A 16,172-nucleotide genomic window follows, 5' to 3' on the forward strand; every position below is an offset into this window, starting at 1 on the left:
ATCTGAAATTCCTTGGGGTTTAATTCTGCTGTGTTTACTCTTTCCTGTGTCTCTCAAGGTGGATTGTTACCTTGTATGTGTTGTAATTTTGAACAGTGAGCTCATTTTTGATAGGCTTCATCTGGAGACATCAAGTGTGGCCTGTGATGAGGTTTTATTACACCAGATTTTTTTCTCAGTTTGCTTCTGCTGGGAATACACTGAATCTCAATATGGAGTGTTCAGGGCCATGTGGTTGACACGAAGCTCATTTGAGGTACGTGTCTATGATCACAATTTCTCTGGAAAGGCTTATTTTCTACCCTGCACCCGGGCCTCAATAGCTTGCTTCCTTGTTTTCTCTTTGTGCTACTGTGCAGATTATTTCTCCTCTACCATTTCACGGAAGGGGGAGCCCTAAATGATCCTGGATTTATGTAGGAGGTTCAGTTTCAAATCCCCACCTCCCTGCAGAATTTCCAAGGTCTCGTCTTCTGTGTCTTTCTGAGAATGAAAGTGAAAACTCCTAGGTTTCTGAGACATAACCCCACCCTAGTCCACCCCAGCTCCTGTACTGCCTAGTTAGTTCATGTGGTTACTACTTGGGCTCTCAGTTCCTTCTTTCTTTTGGCCCCTGGTGATTTCTCTTGCTTTCCCGCAAACTCAACTCTGGATTGAAGAGGATAAGGAAAACATTACATGGAAAAACTTGATTGGTACTCCTTCCCCTTCCTGAATAACTCATTTCTAAAGCCATTAGGTGAGACAGAGCAAGACTGGAGAATATCAGGGTCCAAGGAGGACGAAGAGAACATCTAGTCAAGGATGGTAGGCAAAAAAGCATGAGGAATCAGCCTGAACAGGGCGAGAAGGTGTCCACACAGGGGAGTCAGAGCCCAAACAGGGAGAAGAGGGCATCTGTGTGTGGGAGGGGATCACAGCAGGGATGGGAGATTGGTTGCATAAAGTGAGGTTGGTTGTGTAAGTAAATATTTGAAGAATTATGGAAGCTTGTCTTCTCACTTTTAGAGACGGGGTTACATATACAGAAAGGGAGAAAATTAGAAACATGTGATTGGAGGTATAAGCATGAACTCGTGGTTTTCAGTATCTATAGATAAATATAGATAGATTTCAATTTCTATAGATAGAAATAAATATAAATGTAACTATATGGTACACATATATATATATAATTCCTGGCGCTATATGGGAAGCAGCAACGCTCCAAAAACAATGAACATACATAGCGCCCAGATCTTGGCTTCCAAATACCATATTCCATTAAGGGGAAAAAAAAAGGAAATTTTTAGAGAAATGCCTGATTCTGGGGCTGGGGGAGAGAAAAAGTACAAGAAAAACCTGGAACTTCTACCATAAACCAAAGAAGTGTTAAAAAAAAATGATGGGCACATATCAAAAGGGCCTAGATGTCAGCTTAACTGAACTCCTACTAGCCACATTGGACATAATTTGAGTATTCATATGGATAGTAACATCATAGTACCTCATAGAATTTACAATATTAAGTAAAATAAGAGACCATACCGGCATAAATCAATGAATGAATGAATGAATGAATGAATTTAAAGTTTGTTGAGGAACAGGATATTTACATGGTTTCAGAGTACCTCCACACAAAGGGGGGAAAGTAACTATGGTGGAAGAGCCTGGAAGACATCACTTTTATCAAGTGGTGACAGTGAACATCAGCTATTGAAACCATGCATGACCTGGTCTGCTTCGAGAGGAACACAGCATCACTTCTGTGATACTGTGACCTGAATCCAATCGTGAGGAAACTTCAGGCAAATTTAAACTGAGGGAAATTCTACAAAGTAACAGGACTCATCTTCGAAACATCAAAGTCATGAAAGTCCACCATAGACTGAAGAATATTCCAGACTGAAGGAGACTAAAGAGACATGACAAGCAATGCAGTGTGTGATTCTGAAGAGGATCCTTTTCGTTACAAAAAATATTGTTGCATCAGTTGGTGAAACTGGAATGTGGTCTGTGGACCAAAGGGCAGGAGTGTATCAAAACGTATTTCCTGGTTTTGTTAGTTGTGTTGCAGTCAGTAGGAGGATGTTCTTATTTGTAGAAAACACACATCAAATTGTTTGGGGCTAATGGAACTTCTGGTCAGCAGTTTATAAGTATTCAGGAAAAACAAGCTATTTATACTGTATGTCTAGCTTTTTTGCTAGAAAAAAAAAAGGAATTTTTGATTGTTTCAAAATTTAAAGCGACCAATAGCAAAATAAAAAATATGTGATGTAGCTTAAGTAGTACTAACTATTCTATTCAACAAACTAGAAAAAAAAAAATCCAGCCAACTAAACTCTAAGAAAATAGGGGAAAGAAATAAAGGATCCAACAACAAAATTAATGAAGTAGAAGACAAAAAAGCAAGAGAGAGAGGATACATAGGGACCCTTCTTCACCATTGGGCAGCTGCTAGGACTTTTGTCCTTACTTGCATGAGCAATGGATGCTCTTGCAGAAAGAGAGGTTCTGAGACAGTTCTCAGATTTTGAATTTCAAAACCCTGGGCCTTTGTGTATCAGACGTGCCCTAAAGATCTGAAATCATGATATTAACGTCACAAACAAAAGATTTGGGAAAAATAGATGAAAATTCAGTGTATTTCACCATATATTAAATGAAGTCTCTGTAGGTTAAGGAAGAGAAGAAAAGGAGAAAATGGTCAGAAGGAAAGCACAGAGTTTAAAGACTGGTGGTGTCTCTGAAAAGGGACTTTGGCTCTGATCTTCCTTCACCTGACCTGGGAGAAATGTCCATGGTTAGCAGAATCTGGGAGCAGAGAGCTAGCTGGTCTTGTATCTTGGGGGAACCCAGGATCCTCTAGCCTCACAGGTTCCCTGTGCCCACCACAGTGCAGGAGCAGTAGAAGAGAGAGATGGCTGTAAGAGTGTTCAGATAACCAATCAGAGAGAGCCTCTGTGTTCCTGATATCCCACCGAGTCTCTGAAAGAACCACGTAGTTGCTATAGGCCCAGAAGTCTAAGAATATTTAACCTAACAGGTTAGGGTTAGGGTTGGCTTAGACAAATTAATAAGGTCCAGATAGGATGGTGACATCTCAGAGACTTGCATGGATCAACCCTGGAGGACCAGAATTGGTAACACATCTCTTAGTGAATGTCAGCGTGAATAGATGATGGTTCCCATCCTAGCATCCTGTTTATTTGTAAACTATTCTGAACATAGTCCCCAAGTTATTAGATAGGTGGATGGGTGAATGGCTGGCTGGCTGGCTGGCTGGCTGGATAATAAAAGGGCAATTCCTAAATTATATCAGTCTAAAAGCTGCTGTGTTATAGAATTTCATACCGCTAAGAATGCCACTAAGAGAATAGCCAAATTGCCCTCATTTACTCATGCCCATCCTGGCACTGCTTTCCAAGATCAGCAGCAACTAAGACTGGGAGAAGAATAGGTTCTAATACCATTTTCATCTGCAGCTGAAATAGCCCCAGAGTCAGTAGATAAAGCAAGTGTCTTTGCAAAACCGTACATTAGGGAAGAAATACCGTTGGAAGTTTCAGACACTAAAAAGTATTTTTTAAAAAAGGCATTTCTTCCGTGTTTGCTTGTTTACTAAAGACAAATAAAAGGCATTTGAATTATTTTCTGCCCTGTTTGGAATCTTCTCTTTTTATCTTGGCCTTACCAGGTTTTTATTTGTATACTTAGGGAGATCTTTATGGAAGGAAAATTGTAATTCTAAAGCAGTCTGCAAACAAACACTCACACAGCATAACCAAACCACAATTTTATGCAGATTTTTTTTCTCTCTCTTGGATTCTGAGTTCTTAAAGGAAAATGTGGATGCAGTGGTGTGTCACCACTGCTATTAGAGAAGTCCAAGGGAAAAGAGTACAACATGGTGATCAGCCTTGGCAGTCTCCACATACAGCGTGATTATATTGTAATACTGTTTGATGCAATGATATGTTTGATCAGTTTCAAGAGATGAATATCACCTCACTTCAAACAATATGATACAGTCTCATTGTGTGGAATTATGGCCTCTGTCAATCAGCATATGGCATAAGCCTTAAAGTGCCATCTTTGGGGAATGTCATAAAAATGATTGCAACACTTGCATTAATTAGTAAGTTTTTGCTCTAAAACCAAGCAAAACCTGTTAAGGCAATTTATCTGCTATATCTCTGTTCATTTTTGTTATCACAGAAACATGTATATAAACCCACCCATGCAAACACTCAGCCGATTAGCTCAACTTACTAGAACAGCCATGCTAAAAAAAATCCTAGTGTGAGTATGAGCTCCCCTCCCCCGTATAAATCAGTAAGCTCTATTTTCTCTATTTTGTTTTATGGTCCCCAACATACCCTTACTTTGAGCCAACTATCCTGTCAAAGTGAATGGTGGGTGCAAAGTAAAGGCAAACATGAAATTATCACGAGGTCTATGGTCTTGACAAGACAAACTCAAAATTTAAGCTCGACAAATGACAAATAAATGGCAGGTGTACATGTTTAGACAGAATAAATACAGATTAAGAGTCCTTTGAATGTCATTAATTTCACTTTGTCAATGTTAATTGTTAGATACATTTTGAGGGAAGAAGAATTACAATCATGTTTTTACCTTAGGTATGGAATATTTTCCCTCTTGGTGTTTGCCATGACAATTTGCCATTGTCACCCAGTTATACTATTATTTCAATTTTCCCCAATAATACATAATTTGAGAAGTTACTGGTTTGACATGGTACATATTGATTTGACCTGAGACTTAACACACTTTCCCAAGGTGGTTAACACCCCCCAGATTCAACTGTGTTTGTTGACAGTGTATGTGTCACTGGAGTGTTGTGAGCCTTTTCCTGGGAAATTCCTCTCCCACCGTGTCTCCAGGCCTTCCCCTTTCCAGTTTTCCCCAGTGTCCTCTATTCCTGTTATCAACTGAGGAACCACCTGCTGTGGTAGGCAGCCTCCTAAGGTGGTCCCCAATGATCCCTGACTCCTAGTATTCACTAACTTGTGCAATCACCTCTCCTTGAACCTAGTGACTTGCCTTTAATGAACAGAGTGTGGACAAAGTTATTGGATGTCTCTTTCATGATTAGGTTATAAAAGACCATGACTTCTGTCTTGCTAGCAGGGTCTGTCTCTGGCTGGCTTTGAGGAACCAAGTTTCCATGTTGGAGAGCCCCATGTGGCCAGGAAACGAGAGCAGCCTCTGGCCAATGGCCAGCGAGAAACTGAGACTCTCATTCCGATAGACTAGGAAGAACTGAATCACAACTACTAATGTGAGCTCGGAAGCAGATCCTGCCTCAGCTAATGTGACTGTGGTACGAGCTGACTTCTAGATAATAGCCTCCTGAGAGGCCCTGAAGAAGGGGACCCTGCTAGGCTGTGCCTAGGTTCTAAACCCACAGAAACTGTGAGATAGTAAATGTGTGTGGTTTTAAGTCACTAAATTTTGGGTTTGTTTGTTGTATAGCAATAGACAACACAACTACCGTGTCTTAGTGAACATACTCGGTAGCTCACTGTGGTGAGTAGTAAAATAGTGCAGTGGGACTACAATTCTTCACACTGATGCCTTCAAAACATAGACTTCATACTCATTGGCAAGCTATGCGGAAGAGCTGACCCAGTCCGCAAAGAAACACGTGAAGTCTCTAAGACCTTCCTGCAAATACCTTTCCATTATTCATGGGCAAGAAATATTGACCAGTGTTTACTCTTTGGGATAGGATTGTAAGCTTTGAAGTATAAAGGTGCTATTTCTTTTTCCAAGGCAAGGTTTGGCACATACACTTACTGGGACTAGAGAAATATAAAATGGTTTTTACTCATGTCGTGAGTGCTGTATTCTTAGACACATCTCTCTGGTTTCACAGATTTTTTCACACCACTACATCATGTCAGCAGCTTCTTGAGTTCTAGACTTCGTGGTAGAATTGCTAACAATCCCGTTAGAGACTTCATAAAACTTAGAGGTAGGTGGTCTTATTACCAGTAGCTGATATGATCTGAAGACTTGTTCCTGCAACAGGGTTATATAATTTGTGAATTATGTTATCATTTACTCAGTTATCCACATTAATAGAGGGGAACCATGATGAAACTATTTAGTCAATAATCAAACACATTTTATTTTGAGATTTCATCGATTTATACATACGTATTAGATCTCTCCTAGGTATGTTCAACCTAATATTAAGATCTTCTTGTTTCTTTGATTCATATCTAGTGCTGGTACAAAGAGAAGAAAACCCAGCTGAGTAGAATAGGGGAGTTAATTTGGTACTGAACATGTTTCATGGGTGGGACTGTGTGATTTATCAAGAATTGATTTATTTAAAAGGTCCCTAAGTAGTCTAGGACTTAAAACAACAATGGAAAAACAATAACAACCACCACCAGTAAGGCTTCTTTCCTTATTAGGTTAACAAGGATTTCTAAATGAATTACATCCAGGCAAGGTGATAGAGAAAATGGCTTATACACAGTTGGTGGGAGTATAAATTGGCATGACCTTTTTTTCTAGAATAATTTAACAACATGCTTTAACATTTTAAGTCCATTTCACGTCTAGGAATTTATGCCAAGAAAATAAACCTGAATTTGTAAAGATGTTAAAAGAAGTTTATTGAAGCACTGTTTATAAGAATAAAACTTGACTGCAACCTAAATATCTGTCAATAGGATGAAACACACGATGATATATACAAAATGGAGGCTACCATAGCCAGTTAAAGGGGAACACTTGTGTCATGGAAAGGCATCAGAAATATACTGTTAATTTTTTTTTTTTTTTTTTTTTTTGCTGTACGCGGGCCTCTCACTGTTGCGGCCTCTCCCATTGCGGAGCACAGGCTCCGGACGCGCAGGCTCAGCGGCCATGGCTCACGGGCCCAGCTGCTCCATGGCACGTGGGATCTTCCCGGACAGGGGCACGAACCCGTGTCCCCTGCATCGGCAGGCGGACTCTCAACCACTGCGCCACCAGGGAAGCCCTATAATGAGATATTTGAATATTTTCCAGTGAGCATGTATTATTTATCAGTCAGAAAAGATAGCTATTTTCACTTTGAAAAAATTCTAGACATTAATTTTTGCTTTTTCTGTTTTGGCCACTGAAAAAAAAAATCAACCCATAATCATCTCTTTCTTCTTGTCCTCCAGGTGCTCATCTAGTTTTCATTCATTAGCTCAGCTAACATTTATTAAGCACCTATCATGTGTCTTGTGATAGTCACTGAATTAACAACAATAAACAAGAGTCTCTGACTCTAATGAAAAAGACACGTGAAATTTCACATGAAATAAAGTGTGTAAATGCTCCGTTAGAGCAGATGTAAGATAAGGTGGGGTGGAGGAGGGAGTGATCAATTTAAAATTATGGAACAATTCATGAATTTGTGCATCATCTCTGTGGGTATTTCTTCCACTACAAAAGTATAAGTGTCTGGAGACTGATTCTATAACATACACTTTTAAAATAATCTCTTCAGTTTCCAGAATCTTGATGATGGTGTGCCAAGTGTTCAAAAAATACCTTTATGTTCAAGTTATTCATTTGCTAGAGTAGTGGGTTTTGAATGTTTTGGAATTCAAGACTAGAGTTCCAATACAAGAATATGCAGTGGCACGTTGGAATGGATTTAAAAATTTAAAGCACTCCACAAGTAAGCAATAACTTCAAGGTCTTAGGGTGTCTTTGAAAGTATCCAGGGTATCAAGATAAGCTAGTTCACATAGTTCCCCCTGAGCACGGAGCCAGTGTTCGAGCAGAATGTTTATATTCTAATAACACCTCAGAGATTAGCTATATTTGTTTGAACACATATGTAATCCATATAGAATATATATGTAAATACACTCACATAAGCATATTTGGGAATCAGAGATTTAGTAACCATGCCCTCCTTTCATTACTGATTTGAAGGTTTTTATCTATCACAAAGGGCTAATTGTTCGGTAGAACGCCTACCTCAGTGAACATTCCATCAGGACAGACACAAATAGGAGCTCGTTAAACAGCTTAAAGCAGACCAGAATCTGACAGCACACCTGGGAAGGGTGGGCTTCTGGCTCAGCTGTTTCAGTGGAGACCCTGTAAGGATGCAGAACCCTCAAAAACGTATTGTCTGTTTGCTTCCAGTAGAGCTAGTCAGTTCAGTTGAGATCTTCGTTGAGATTTTTTTAAGGGACTTCAGGTAGCTGGGAGGAAAACTCATTGGGTTGTTTCATTCAAGGAGTACTTGCCCCAAAGATTTTTATACTTTACCCACAGAGATTGACTTAATCTGCCACTTTCTTTATTTTCCTGTCATTAATCAGATGACATACAGGTAGAAGAACAGACGAGGAAGAGAAGTAAAAGAAGACATGAGTGAAGAAGAGAAGAAAAAAACTGAATATGGTAGAAGGATCAGTTTCCCCATCTATCACTATGAGAATTTTAGGATATTCATGGTCAATAGTGACCACACTTGAAAAAGATTTCTTTGGGATGAATCCCTCTATGTGCGACTTAGATGTTAAAAACAAGACAACAGGCCCCAAATGGGATAACTTATGCTAAGCCCCACATCACCAAACTGAGACTTAATTACAGTTTTGGCTCTCCCAGAAATGGAATCTTAAGCCAGGAATCTCCAGATTAGCTAATAATAACTAATAATCTCCAGATTATTAGTTACATAATCTGCCTGATAGCTCCCTGCCATCCCCTAAAGGAAAGTAACCTTGCAATAACCAACCCACTTTTTGGCCTAGTATAATTTCTTTATTCCTGCTCCCTTTTTTTTTTTGCGGTACGCGGGCCTCTCACTGTTGTGACAGGGGACACGGGTTTGTGCCCCGGTCTGGGAGGATCCCACATGCCGTGGAGCGGCTGGGCCCGTGAGCCATGGCCGCTGGGCCTGCGCGTCCGGAGCCTGTGCTCCACTACGGGAGAGGCCACAGCAGTGGGAGGCCCGCGTACTGCAAAAAAAAAAAAAAAAGTATGTGACTTGCCAAAAAATGGATTGGTATTAATTATAAAAATTACATTAGAATTGATGCATTCATTAATGATCTACTAATCAATATCAATTGAAGGTTTATTATTTTAAGGAGGATGGCCAATTAGCAGTTTGACACCATGAAAAAGAGATAACCAACTGACTGACGGATCCCCATCAAGTTTAATTTTAATTTGTTTTAAAAGTATCTTCTTGAGGAATGAGTTTAAATGCACACCACTCTTTCTCCTTTCAGCAAATGAATATATAAGTTGTTTAAAAAGCATATCTCAATGACCAAGAATGAAGTCTGGCATATGTAACAAGAAATGAGCACATCTTCTAAATGGGCTCGATGGTATGGTCTAAGTCCTATTATATAGAATTTATATGGTCTAAATCTATAACTGGATTGCTCTTTAAATTAAGTGAATTTGTATGTCTGCTTTCCCTTAATGGAATCGGTTTTGATATACTCTTTGTTCATGCTGTTACGGCTGCAGTCTAAGGTTTCTTTGTATTAACTTTTTAAAGTTACATCACAAAGGGGTTTTAAGATTTCCCAACAGGCTTCTATTTAACCAAAGCTTTTGATCTCAAACCTGCTGGGGACTAGTGAAATCCTTACCAATTCTCCAGGAACTTCTCACTATTGGAATTTGAAAAGACCCACCTGAAGGACTGAACTCCCAGTATGGTTTCAGCCACCCTTCAGATCACGCTATTCAGGCAGCTGGCGAGGGGGTCTAGTGCACCCTTTGTGATCGGCTAAGCAGTCGAAGGTGTCCTTTGCATGAGTTGCACTCCCGAGGAAATAAAAACCAGGAGGACACAGACCTATATACCTTATTTCCTGCTATCTTCAGTTAAAGGCGGATTGCAGGGGGTCTGCTTAACATCCTTTGCTACCTAAATACCTTTTGGACATGGGAAGTCAATAAAAGAACTTTCATTGCATCCATTACCCTACTGCGGTGCATAACAAATTAGATTTAAAAGGCTACTTTTTTCCCCCTTACAGCTATTTCCAACATTTTCTTTAAAATTTCAATTTAGTGTCTAGTGCCAGAATATTCTATAATATATTTTAAAACTCTATAATACCAATTATGCCAACTGAACCCTATTTCCAAAGAATTAGGCTTCTATTCTTATAGAAAAATTGTAGTTTAGAATTAAGATAAGGTAAAAAATAAAATAAAATGAAGATAAGTTAGAAAATTATGTTTAAAACAGGTTAAATATAAAACTATGTAACGCAAATATTGTTCTTGGATAACTCTTTTTAAAATATAAATGCATTAATTTTTTATTTGGCTCTAAATTCCCACTTTTTGAAAAAATTTGCATTTGAGGTTGAAAAATATCAATGCCACATATTAACCTATTTTTAGAAAGGGTGAAATAAAATTCTCAATGATAATATTTAAATACTTTTATGTATTTTATCTTAAAACTCCATTGTGCAGAGGTTTTAGGGCATGTAAACAACACAGGACGCAGAAGGCAAATACAACTTTGTAAAGAACACAATATTTGCAGCTGTGTGTGAGAACGGATTTGCCTATGGACCACTTCTCCTGTGTAAATATTTATCTTTACCCTTCTATTAATGCGGTGTCAAACCTCTTTATTATTCAAAAACAACTTTTGGACTCTGTCTTGATAGAGATGGATATTACTGTCATTGCATCAGATGTTATGATCCCTGACAAAGCCTCAAATTAGCTATATGCCAAAGAACTAGAAAGAAATGTATAAGTATTTCCAGAAGCTGTAAAAGATTTGCCATTCAGTGCTCACTGCTTGAGGGCATACTCTCTCACACCACACATGTACCATCTATTACCAGACATGAGAGGCACTTGCTATCAGTATGTTTTTTTGTCCTCTTTGTGCTCTGATGTAACTACAGAAAAGTAGCCTGGAACCATCTCAGTTCTGAATATGTGGTAGAGTGGTCAGGCTATGTTCAGTCTGGGTTTCAGAAACACTGTTACCACACCTGTAGAATATGACATAATTGTTCCATTTCTCGACTTATTAATTTTGATAAGCATTTGTTACACATCTGATTGGTAGATATTTATGAGTAGCTGCCTGATGGACTATTATGTTCTGCAGTTAATAATAACTGATTATAGGAAGACAAGATGCTATGAATTCTTTCTCTGGACAAAGAGGAGCTCAAAGACTTGCAGAACAGTGAGAATCATGGGAAATATGGAAAAAAAAGATTTCTGATATTTATGAATAATGTAAGTGTTACTTATGTTGTGTTACAGTAATCCCCTGCTTCTTTGTAAAAAAAAAAAAAACTATGCATTTTTATTGCATAGATAAGAGACTTAATAAAATATTTCTCATGATCCCAAATTTATTCTCATTCACTTTTACTCACAGTGTGAGTAGTTAGAATTTGGGGGATGATTACTCTGCAATATCTATCATTTAAAAGATGTGGGCTTCCCTGGTGGCGCAGTGGTTGAGAGTCCACCTGCCGATGCAGCGGACGCGGGTTCGTGCCCTGGTCCGGGAAGATCCCACATGCCGCGGAGTGGCTGGGGACCCGTGAGCCATGGCCGCTGAGCCTGAGCGTCCGGAGCCTGTGCTCCGCAACGGGAGAGGCCACAGCAGTGAGAGGCCCGTGTACCGCAAAAAAGAAAAAGAAAAAAAAAAAAAGACGTGTATCACCTTTGATTAGAAAACTGTACTTCCAAAATACAGCCTGTAGAAATACTCACAACTTTATACTTAGAAGTCCACTAGTGTGTAATGTATGAGAGTAAAAATTGTAATCACTCTAAATGTCCACCAACATGAGGTTGCTAATAAGATACTGCACATCCATGGTAGCAGCACTGTCGTGGTTGCATGCCTACCAGTGCCAGGCAGTAACTCCTCATCCTGGGTGACAACCATTTCACGGAGGTATTGTTAATATCACACCTTACAAGTTGAGAAAGTGGATTACAGAGAAAATAAGCAACTTGTCAAAGTCAGAGAATTACTAACAGTGAAGCTAGGATTCAAACTCAACCAAGACATTTGGCTGCAAAGCCATAAACTTAACCCACTAATATTTGTATATTTTATAGAACACTCATATAACCCACTAATATGTGTGTATTCAAAGAATGAGATAGTTTTAGAGATCATGAAATGAAAAAAAGTCTAAGAAATATTAGATACAGTTTGGTAAAAATTATGTCTGTATACATTAGAATATGGAGAGAAAAGTTTGAAGGACTATTCACCAGGCTGTTTATATTAAAATGTCTGTGGTTAGACTTTTATTTTCTACTTTATATATTTCTTTAATATTTAGATATCTTATAACTTTGTATAATAAAAACAATACAGTTCTTTAAAATATCAACATATAAGTAGGAGAATCAATAAAATTAATAAATTATTGTATCAACATATGCAGCATTATTTCAAGATCTCAAGTGCTGGCATTCAATTTGGCCTTTTTTAAACAAAGCATAAATAAATTATATCACATAGAATTTTCATACTACGGACATTAATTATTGCAGTCTGTTTTGGGGGAGGATGGTGTTCTATGGTGAAGAAAGCTATACCACCGAGACCTTTTTCCTTGTGTAAGCAAGTTTTGCAAGTGACTTGTCTTATAACTATTGAATAAAAGTCCTGTTTTATCAATAGAGTTATACATATTTTTATTTCACATTCTTTATATTAGAACACAATTATTTATTCTTTTAAAGGAGGATTGTCACAGTGTTTCTAATACATAAAAACGCTTCCTACTTTTGCACTTGTAAACTGCTTCCGTGGGTGGACATTGCATCCAGGTTCCTAAGATCAGGAAAAAAAATCTGGGCATTTTATTCTGAAGTTACAAATGATACTTGATACACCACTGTGCTAAACGCAGGATTGGGCTGGCTCTAGCTTTACATCTTGCATTTCAGCATTGAAAAAAAAATCAGTCATGGGTAATGCTTTCAAAAATGTTAATCCCAATTTTTGCTTATGGATATCACATGATTTTAAAAGGTAATAAAGAGCATTCTCAGTAGTCAAGGGTGAGTCAAGGAAAATGGCATCTGTGGGAATAAGTCAGCCAAACAAAAACTTGACCCAACACCAAGCTCATTGTCAGAATCACAGCTGCCGCATCAACCAATGAGACCTGAAATGGAGGCAGCCAGGAAGTCAGGTGCCGAGGCTGGAAAGCCTGTTCCAGACCCATTGGCAGTTGGCCCTTCAGCTGCTGTACAGCCCCAGGAAGGGCCCAGGGGGCTGGATCTGGTTTTCGACCACAGGAGGAAAGTGAAGTGAAGTACAACCAATATTGTCAACAGCGAGACTGTCAAGTTAGTGCTGATAATATATTCATGGGGAGATGTGTTGTTTTGCTCTTCGGGTTCTGTGGGGAAGGAGAGCCAAGGGAGAATGTACATAGCCACTCTGAAAGCATAATCTACCTCCTGCTCATAGAAACTAGTGATGGTGGCTCAGGCTTCCTTTTACTCTCGATTCCTTCTAGTAGCATGTCTTATTTACTAAGTAGAATCTTGAAAAATATGAACAGAAGTGAATACCAGGTTTAAAAAGGAGGTGTGGTTAAAGGAACATGATACTCAGATTTTAAAAAGAAAATGGATTTTTGAGTTTGGCATTATTAACAGAGAGCTGTCATGTTCTTTTCCTTCAATAGAGAAAAGAAGTGACCCAGAACAGAAAATAAATGACCCGTGCTGTGATTAGCAACTCACTGTGTTTGTTTAGTGTCAAGAATGCTGCTAGGATTTAATAAAAATTTACAATCATAGATCACCTCCCCAAACAAAAGCAAATAAGCAAAGCACACATCTTTAAGGTAAGTCATCTTCTAACACCTTTGAAGCTAAGGATTGTCCTGCTTGCACAGAGCAGTCATTTCGTAAACGTTGAAAACTGAATATGACTCGCTGAACCTTGAGCTTGTCTTTGCAGTCTGTGTCCCTCCCGGATAGACACCCAGTTGTATGGCCTCCAGATTCATATTATTACATTCTCACTTCGGTGCTGAGACTTTATATAAAAACTTTATGAAAAGCTTTCTTAATGATAAATACATTCGTTTCGTCCACTGTAGTGAATAGCACCTGGTGTGGGACCCTGAACATAGTATGTTCTCAATAAACGCTTGTTAAATTTAATAAAAGTCACTAGGAATTGTGAGACATTATGGGAAGTTTGAAAGGCATTATATGTTCTTAAATTTAATGGGTGCTCCACAAACACTAATGAAATAGAAATATACTCACATATATATAACTTAAAAACCCATCATAAACACATGCAAAAACAAGAGGCATTTGTAGTGAGTGGCCAGAGGTTAACTTTTCAACATGGTTCTGAAGGAGGAGATGGATAGAACTGATAACAGCTAACATTCATTAAACACTTACTATTGGCCAAGCAAAATGTTAATTGCTTTAGATGTATTGATTATCTTATTTAATTTTCACTGCAACCTTAATGTAGGTGATATTATTTTCATTTTACAGATATGAAAACTGGGGCTTAAATTGTCAAAATAGTTGTCCCAGATTAGTAGGTGTGGGGGGGAGGGGCAAGCCAAGCTCTGCAGCCAGAAAATCTGGCTCATTGGCCCCATATAAAGACATATGCTATGATCTGAATGTTTGCTTTATGCTCTCCCCCATCCCCCATCCCCTCCTCACCCCCTCGCCAAAGCATATGTTGAAATCCTAACGCCCCAAGTAATGGTGTAAGGAGGGAGGGCCTTTGGTTATAAAAGTGGAGCACTCATGAATGGAATTAGCATCCACATGAGAGAGACCCCAGAGAGCTCCCTATCCCCTTCCACAGGTGAGGACTCAGCTGGAACCGGGAAACAAGCCTTCACCAGAACCTGCCCATCATGGCACCCTGATCTTGGACATCCAGCCTCCGGAACGGTGAGAAATAAATTTCTATTATTTATAAGTTACCCCGTCTATGGTATTATGTTATAGCCTTCCAAACAGACTAAGACAACACATGACAACATGGAAGAATGGTAGCCTTACAGTCATAAGTCTCGGAGTTTTGGAGAATCGTTCAAGGATAACCACAACTGTACATTTAGGACTCAGTTGAGAAGCGAAATATCGTGAGTGTATCTCTAGAGATCCAGTTATCTTTTGTTTCTTTTTTTTTTTTTTTTTTTTGCGGTACGGGCCTCTCACTGTTGTGGCCTCTCCTGTTGCGGAGCACAGGCTCCAGACGCGCAGGCTCAGCGGCCACGGCTCACGGGCCCAGCCGCTCCGTGGCATGTGGGATCTTCCCGGACCGGGGCACAAACCCGTGTCACCTGCATCGGCAGGCGGACTCTCAACCACTGCGCCACCAGGGAAGCCCCTATCTTTTGTTTCTTTAGTAGCCAGTGTTTTTACTGTGGAGTGTTGCCATCCTTGTGACATTCTCTGGCCCTGATTGTACTTCTCTTGCTGCTTCTCACACACACAGTCTCACCCCAGCCTCATTTCTCCCTTAGACTTCTGACTAATCACAGCTTCCTTTGCTCTGTGGTCTCAGCTCACTGCCTTCTTCCTGAATGGATGCCTGAATGGAGGCCTCTCAACCTCTCTCCTCACTGGGCTTCCCTGATGCCTCACATTCACACGTGTCTGGGACTGGCTTGCAGATCAGCTGGCATGTGGTCATGCCCGTGGTGAGGAGCTCTGTCTCCAAGCCACCTCAGGGACCCTGGCCCTGACAGGAGAACAGGAGCCTTAAGGTACAGGGCTGATCTCATTTAATTGCCGTGGCCTGGTGTGATGGTTAATTGTATGTGTCAGCTTGGCTAGGCTGGGGAACCAAGAGTTGGTCAAACATCAGGTTAGCTGTTCCTGTGAAGATATTTTTTAGATGTGATGAATATTTAAATTAGTAGACTTTGAGTAAAGCAGATTACTCTCCATAATGTGATTGGTCCTCATCCAATCAGCTGAACTCCTTAAGAGAAAATACTGAGGTCCTCCTAGAAAGAAGGAATTTTACCTCCAGACTGCCTTCCGACTCAAGATTCAGCGTTAATTCTTCCTGGGTCTCCAGCCTGCCACCTGCCCTGCAGATTTCAGACTTACCAGCCCCAACAATTAGTTGCTTTCCAAGTAACCATCAACAAGTGACTTGATTTCCTTAAAGCTCAGGG

General features: G+C 39.6%; 1 protein-coding gene across 7 annotated transcripts in view; it reads left to right on the forward strand.

Annotated features, from left to right (window-relative positions):
- GTDC1 (glycosyltransferase like domain containing 1) overlaps positions 1–16,172 on the forward strand; it is a 493,504-nt gene that overhangs the window by 453,761 nt on the left and 23,571 nt on the right. For 2 of the 7 annotated variants that reach the window (XR_010944471.1, XR_010944470.1), the window contains 2 exons: positions 5,885–5,983; positions 8,331–8,786. Coding sequence is in view for 3 of the 7 variants with exons in the window: in XM_067742048.1 (XP_067598149.1) it covers positions 14,846–14,934 (89 nt within the window). In the remaining 4 variants the exon portion in view is untranslated. Of the gene's footprint in view, positions 1–5,884; positions 5,984–8,330; positions 8,787–13,685; positions 14,515–14,845; positions 15,195–16,172 lie in introns of those variants that run through there. The other 5 variants (XR_010944469.1, XR_010944472.1, XM_067742048.1 and 2 more) reach the window with 5 other exon arrangements.

Source organism: Pseudorca crassidens, chromosome 6 (assembly GCF_039906515.1).
Source record: "Pseudorca crassidens isolate mPseCra1 chromosome 6, mPseCra1.hap1, whole genome shotgun sequence".
In the NCBI taxonomy this organism is placed as follows: domain Eukaryota; kingdom Metazoa; phylum Chordata; class Mammalia; order Artiodactyla; family Delphinidae; genus Pseudorca; species Pseudorca crassidens.